A 7,419-nucleotide genomic window follows, 5' to 3' on the forward strand; every position below is an offset into this window, starting at 1 on the left:
AAATAAATAATAATCAATCTGATAACATTTTTCTCATTTCTCAACAAGATTAAGCTGTACAATGATGGAAAAAATAACTAAAGTTTAATACATAAAAACTAATATGATAGACAAACTGTACAATACACAACAAACCGCAAAGGATACATAAAAACAAATATGATAGTTGACAAAAAAAAAAAAAAACAAAAACAAATATGATAGTGAATAACCTAAAACAAATCAAACAAAATAAAATAAATATGCCGCTTAAATAAAAATAAAACATTATTTCATTCAAAGAATTAGTTACTATGCAATTTTGTTAATCGTAACGATTTTCAGTTATTATGCAATTTAATCAACCATGACGATTTTGACACGCTCAATATCCGAACATCATATATAACTAAAAATTGCATAGAAACAATGGTTCGCAAATAATATGTAACCTAGGCCTGGGCATTCGGGGTCCCAATCGGGTTTCGGTTTTATCCAATCGGGTTTCGGTTTTTCGGGTTTATCAAAATCAGCCCCATTCGGATTATATGAAAGTTCGGTTCGGGACCGGTTCGGTTTCTATCGGATTCGGATCGGGGTTAGTAAATCTTCAACGAACCGGTACAACCCAATATACTTTCGGGTTCGGGTCCCAATCGGGTTTAAAAGTACCTGATTTTTACCTATTTTATAACCAAAACATGTGTAAAATCGGTTCTTCAGTTTTAAAATACCTGATTTGTACCTATTTTGTAACCAAAACTTAAGTAAAATCGATTCAAAATAAAGAGCATCAACCGTGATCATTCAAAATCAAACGAAAAGTAAACATATTTACTAATAAAAAGAAAACCAAATAAATAAAAGCATAAAACGAAATCCAAGTTCTCATGAAATGAGAAACATTATTTAACGAAAACAAAATCTAAATCTAAATACTTCAAGATTCAACGGCCATCTTCAACCATCCACCTTCATGTAATAGAACCACCAACCTTCATGTAATAGATAAGTATTTTAGATGTTCAATATTTCTTAGTGTATTTTGGATACATATTAGGAATTGAGATCATGTTTGGTACAAGATCTTTTCGAGGTTTTGAATGTTTTGGGTTCTATCGGATATCCATTTAGATTCGGGTTCGGTTCGGATAATACCCATAACCCGAAATACCACAAAACAAGATCCATTCGGTATTTACGTCGGGTTCGGATCGGTTCGGATTCACTTTTATCGGATCAGATTCGGTTTGGGTTTTCGGATTCGGTTTATTTGCCCAGCCCTAATGTAACCAACCTTTTAAATCTAAAAACAAATGTCATCGCACAACAAAGTCAAAATCTCTAATCACGTCTAACAATCTAGTATGTATATATGTTTTTGCTGAACATATGAACAAATTGTAGATTTGGAGAATTAAGTAGTGCAAGTCGAAATACAGTAGCTGGACACTATGAATCCAGTTGAAAAAAAAAAAAGAAGATATTGTGAATCCCAAACTTGTTTATTAATCTCTCGTTTCGAAACTCAACAACAGCAACATCAACAACAAAAGTTACATCGCAAAGGAATAAAAAAAAAAAGAGAACATGAAATGTGGAATGGTTGAAAGAGTTTAAGCAAAGTTTCATGGAAGCTTAATAAAGAGCTTTTGCTTTTTAAGCGAACTGTTGACCACCATTTGAAGATGAAGAAATGGTAGTAAGGACATCAGTCACTGAAGCCATCACGCTCAGTGCTGCTTTCAGTACGTCTTGTGAACATCCTGGCTTCACTATTGTCCTCACCTGACCCAACACCCCACACAACATGTTAATAAATAAATAATAATTATGAAACTAGTGAGAAAACAAAAGTTGTACCTGGTCTAGATATTCCTGGAGCTTCTTGATACGTCCCATGTAGTCTTGATCTTCAACGCAGAGACTCACTGCTTTAGCATCTGCACCTGGACCATCGTACTGAAGCGGTCCTGGGTTTCTGTACAGATCTTCCATCAAGAATTTATCTGCGTTCTGTCTCAACAGCCTGCCAAAAAACCATTTACATATAAATTAACAACAGAGAAACACTTGAAGCAACAACGTTAGTTAGTAAGCAAGTCTCTTCATGTTCTTACTCGTATGCTTTGCCTGTCAGATCTACCATTGCTGGATGAATTGCAGGTCTACCAATTGAAGTTGAAGTAGAACTAGCATTTTGGGACCAGTTCTTCACCGTCATCATCGCCTACACAAAGGTGTGAGATCGGTAAATAAACAAGTTGTATTCACCCCATCTTTAACTTAAAAGAAGAAGAAGACAGAAACTCAACTGTAATAGGTGCAGCACCACACTTCCACTTGTTTACAGGACTTTTCAGGTTGCTCACTGTTGCCATGTAACCATTCAAACCAGCTGCGAGGATGTGGTAACAAATATGTCCAAGCACCTGACAGTTTTTTCCCATTCGATAGGTGTGAATATTTAGTCATCCAAGACTATTACCTTGCATAGATATTGTGGTCAGAGAAACTGTGACTTACGTATGCATAATCACAATCGAACTTCGATGGGAGAGATCCACGAGCTTGGTAACCAAAGAAGTGACAAATAGCATTGAACTTCTTCCCCTTGTATGTGCCTTCTTTCTGTCAAGTTTCAAAGATTTAATAATATCATATCCAAGAGTGTTTCTAGATGCTGCAAACAGCTTGAGAATACAGATAAGTGGATCATACCAAGCGCTTGTTCATTTCAGTCTCCACGAGATACGCCAGAAGCTTCTCCGTCTCAATCTGGAGAAGAAAGCAAAACAAGCATTAATGATTCCAACTCTTTTTATAACATATTAGCTCCCAACATTTTTTTGTTTCTTCTTCTTACTTGGGATAGCTGAGCAGAATCATCAGACTCAGGATGAAGAAGTAGCTGCAACATCAAAAATGAACATATTTTTGTAAGCTTTCATACTTATTTGCTTTGGAGTAAAACAAAGAGAAGTCTCATGTCCAGGAATTCGAACCTGTTTCTTAATGAATGGAGGAAGGAATTCAAACAAAGCAGATGACCAAGGTGAGAGCTGAGTAGAGATCTTATCAGCAGCTACACCCTCCCTAAGTAGCCCATGAATTTCCTGCATCACAACAAGTCAGCTTAGACATGAGATATAACAATACTAAAGCAAACATCTCAGTATTCTAGAACGAAGAAAAATAGCTACAAATGATAAATACATATGTTTACAAGTAGCAAATCATTACCTTTAGCAGAGCGTAGACTTCAGGGATACTCTCTATGATCCCTTCGGGAATGAGGATGACTCCATGATTCTTGTCTAGTGACAATAAATGGTATAGCAAATCAAGTTAGTGAAAGGTCAAATACATGACTGCATAATCTTTCATATTAATGAGACCTTGTCCTGCTCTTGCTTGAACTGCATCACAGATCTGCTTAGAAATGTCAAAAATGGTGAGCTTAGATGCTGCGACCTCCTCGCCCAGTATCACCTGAGAGAACGCATCACACGCAAATGAGGGGTCTAGAAATACAAACAGATCAATCAGCTACGTTAAGAAACCGAATCTAAAATAACCAACCATGTTTGGATGAGACTGGAGGGTACACTCAAGGGCAACATGAGAGTGCTTTCGACCCATAAGACGGATGAAGTAATAGTACTGCCAATAAACAAAAGAATGTGAAACTTAATATCAATATCATAAAGAGCACAGCTTTGCTTTGTTTAAATTGTAACAGATTCCACATCCTGATCAAAGTATATTTTTCCATCAGAACATGAAGTAAATAAACTGCAGTTACACTAGAGATTTCTTACTAGAGGAAAGTTCAGTAAGAAATAGCATTTACCTTCTCTGCAGAGAGAGCATCAGTGCAGGCATTGCTAATGAGCTGAGAATTCACCTGTATGAAGCAAGAGATAATTAGCCAAGCATAACATATGTCTAAGTATACCAGGACAGAGAGATCATGTTGGCTGCAATAGCTACACAAAATAACTAAGACAAAAGTAACCAGAGGATTAAAGTTCAGTTTCACCTTGCATATGGTGTCAAAACCAACGTTTGCCTCCACAAACTGATTCTTGAGATCTCCATTTGTAGTGACTGGTACACCAACTACCTGAAATTTTTGTGGGTGGCTCGTAGTATCAAAAGGTTTTTCTTTTAAGAAATGAAACTGAATGACCAGTGTGCTTTATAAAGGGATTTAAAAAACCAATCGAGTGAAAGAAAATGGTGATAAAGAACACATTAGGACCTTTGTTGAGCACTTTGCTTCAGCGAAAAATTCAGCAAGATGAGCGGCATCTGTGTTTGATGTTACACCTTCAAAAAGCACAATATAAAATCTTGTTTTATTACAAAATTTACGACATAACTTTGCCAATGGTATAAATAAAGACGCTAAGGTAATACCTCCAATGATAACAAGGCCATCTAGCTTCAAATCAGTGCAAGCTTTGAGAGCAGCGTTAACCTGCTCAGTGGTTCTGATCTGATCCTTGGTTCTTCCAAGCAAATCATAGCCACCTTAAAAACATACATTTCATTGCCAAATTGATCAGAATAAGGTAATGAACAAGATTCTCAGTATACCAAGACAACCTACCTTGGTTTTTGTAAGTCTGGAGTATATCATCTGTGATCTCCAGAGTCTTTTGAGCAAACAGACCTTCCGAGCCACCTATGAACATTTTACAGCAGAATAAACAAGATAAGTTATAAAGTTTGATGAATTGTTCACACACCAATGAGCATCATCAGAGAGAATGAAACATACATACCCAAAAAGCCAAGCAAGGTGCTTTTGGCGTTGTGCACTTTAAGAGCCTCGTAAAGACCCCAGATTACATTGTGTCCACCCGGAGCTTGCCTTCCACAAAACACGATTCCAACTCTGCAGTAGAAAACAGATCAAGTAAAAAACTTTTACTGGTGAAGTAAACATAGAGCCAAACACGAATACTGTATACCTGATAGAAGGAAGCTGAGTAATGATGTGAGCATCAGAAACTTTGGCAGCTTCCCTGAGGAAGTGAGCCAAAGGCTGGCCTAAGGTATGAGTGAAGGCGCGAGCTATGATATGGGAATCAGAGGCCTCAGCCACAGTGGTTCCATCACCAAACTCCACGCGCACGGTAGTTCCCTGCAAGCGAACGATAGCAATGAAAGCTGACAAGTTGGAATAAAACAGAACAAATCTAAGACTGCAAATCCAGGAGCAGATCATATAACATTACAATCTGGAAACTTTAGATCTGCTAAATGTTCCTACCGAGTTGGATAATAAAAACAAACAGCAGAAACTTGTTGGATTAAATACAAAAAAAAATCCATAGAAACAAGAAAGCCAAGTCCTTTCAAATAGATCCAATGAATGGAAGAACAAGGAAGGAACCTGGAGGCAAGGAGGAAGCTCGGGCTGGTACTGAGAGCGGAGTTGCTGAAGAGGAGAGAGCTCTCTTGGGATTCCGAAATCTGAATCCATTGGCTTTTTGGTTTTCTCAAGTGTGGAAGTAAGTGTGTGTGTTTGGTGAGATGTGTTTCTGAGTGAGCTGTTTTTTTCTTCGCTTCAGAGAAAAATATATAGCGAGGAAGACGGAGGAATATACTACTATACTAACACCACCTAGGCAGGCACCAAACCAAAAACACATATAAAACTATTTTTCTTGGTCTCTCTTTCTTCAGATTTAGAACAAAATCTGAAATATTCTCTCATTTGTCCAACCACATCTCCATTATTTACTAAGGAGCCACTGAATCTCTGCAATCACCCTCGACAGTACCCATGTTGCTTCCCAAAGTTGACCTCTTTTTACGAATAATACAATATCAACTCAGGGAGACTCCACAGCCCATGTTACTAGGACATATGGAATATGATTTACTCTCAAAATCACACGTCTTTGCGTAGTTATGATTCTAGTGAGAAAGATCGCTAGATGATTCACACAAGGGGAAAATGACCTATTCCTTTTGGCTTTTTCAACGTACAAACTTTTAAATCATGCCAAAAACCACATGAACAACAGAAAAATGGTTTATTCCCCTATGAACTAGTTGTTCATGGTTTTTTTCACACACGAGCTTTTAAGTCATGTCAAAAACCACATGAACAACTCTATTTTCTGAATTATATACACAAACTATCGATTTTAAACTAATTCTCCTAAAACCGTAAACGTGTTATTTAAACGTAAACTTGGTTTATGACAGACAGAGAGCTAGTTTAATTTGAGTTGATAAAAAATACTACGTTGTTTTATTATTTTTCTTCTTTTTTTTTTGTCAATTGCTCATTTTCTTGATAAATCGTTTTACTCTTCATCATCAATTGGAGATACTCCACCGATTTTATAGCTTCTTGTGGCAATACATGGAGATTCGTACGCTAGTAATTGCTGCTCTTCTTTCTTTATGCGTCATGTAAAACGTTTTATTTTTCTGCAGAATAATAAATTTTATTCTCAATTGATGATGAAAAGTAAAACGATTTCTGAATAAGAAGAGCAGTTGACTAAAAAAATAAGAAATAAAATAAAATGGCGTAGTATTTTTTTTATCAACCCAAATTCAACCGACTCTCCACCTGTCATAAATCAAGTTAACATTTAAATAACAATGTTTACGGTTTTACGGGAATTAGTTTAAAATCGATAGTTTGTGTATGTAATTCAAAAAGATAGAGTTGTTCATGTGGTTTTTGGCATGAATTAAAAGTTCGTGTGTGAAAAAACCAGGAACAACTAGTTCATAGGGGAATAAGTCATTTTTCCGCTGTTCATGTAATTTTTGGCATGGCTTAAAAATTCGTGTGTGAAAAAATCATGAACAATTAGTTTACATAGGAATAGGCCATTTTCCCTTCACACAAGCCTTGATTAAAAATATTGCTGCATTGAATCAAAATACTTTTGTACAATTTCAGAGTAATAAAACTCCAAATTAGTTTTTCTTACATGTCTCCTCCCACACAAAAAAAAAGAACAAAACTATACACTGTTCTAAAGCTTCGATGCAATTACATAAAATGAGTACTCGATATGGTTCTCGAGCAGTCACACCTACAGGTCAGAGTGATAATAGATAAAAAAAATAGCAGAACAACGATTACACCTTCATACACTCTTATCAGAAAGTTGAGATTGCAAACAGTGCACGGATGAGAATGCAAGACACAATTAATCACTCTCTAGAATCCGGAAAGCCTGCAAAGAAGAGAAACCATATCTCATTTTCTGACTTTCTAATCACCAAAAAAAAATCCAGAGTTTTTTTTTTTTTTTTGATCAAACCAACTTTTATAAATAAAACTTAAACTCCAACCATGGAAGAATTGTTCAAGTACAGCAAAGCAACCATACTGGTTAGATAAACCGCTGCATCAAAAGCTATGCGGAAAACAAAAACACACTGAATAGACGCATACAT

General features: G+C 36.3%; 1 protein-coding gene across 1 annotated transcript; it reads right to left on the minus strand.

Moving 5' to 3' along the window:
* Nucleotides 1–1,463: 1,463 nt before the first annotated feature.
* LOC106445093 (pyrophosphate--fructose 6-phosphate 1-phosphotransferase subunit alpha 1-like) lies at nucleotides 1,464–5,817 on the minus strand. Its single transcript, XM_013886590.3, has 19 exons — nucleotides 5,384–5,817; nucleotides 4,959–5,131; nucleotides 4,770–4,882; nucleotides 4,595–4,669; nucleotides 4,402–4,515; nucleotides 4,244–4,311; nucleotides 4,022–4,105; nucleotides 3,833–3,886; nucleotides 3,562–3,642; nucleotides 3,378–3,471; nucleotides 3,223–3,296; nucleotides 2,985–3,095; nucleotides 2,846–2,890; nucleotides 2,701–2,757; nucleotides 2,506–2,610; nucleotides 2,295–2,411; nucleotides 2,100–2,209; nucleotides 1,843–2,008; nucleotides 1,464–1,767 (listed from the first exon to the last, which is right to left on the minus strand). Exons 1-19 carry the CDS (start codon nucleotides 5,471–5,473, stop codon nucleotides 1,639–1,641), a joined length of 1,860 nt encoding a protein of 619 aa, XP_013742044.1. The 5' UTR covers nucleotides 5,474–5,817; the 3' UTR covers nucleotides 1,464–1,638.
* Between the last annotated feature and the right edge of the window lie 1,602 nt (nucleotides 5,818–7,419).

This window comes from Brassica napus, chromosome C5 (genome assembly GCF_020379485.1).
Source record: "Brassica napus cultivar Da-Ae chromosome C5, Da-Ae, whole genome shotgun sequence".
NCBI lineage: Eukaryota > Viridiplantae > Streptophyta > Magnoliopsida > Brassicales > Brassicaceae > Brassica > Brassica napus.

Bases quoted from the DNA above. Each gene is read 5' to 3' on its own strand.
- LOC106445093 (XM_013886590.3), bottom strand. From the start codon at position 5,473: ATGGATTCAGATTTCGGAATCCCAAGAGAGCTCTCTCCTCTTCAGCAA. The intron at 2,891-2,984 runs GTTCGAATTCCT...TTGATGTTGCAG, and splicing joins CTCCATTCATTAAGAAACAG to CTACTTCTTCATCCTGAGTC. The intron at 2,412-2,505 runs GTAAGTCACAGT...AAAAACTGTCAG, and splicing joins TCGATTGTGATTATGCATAC to GTGCTTGGACATATTTGTTA.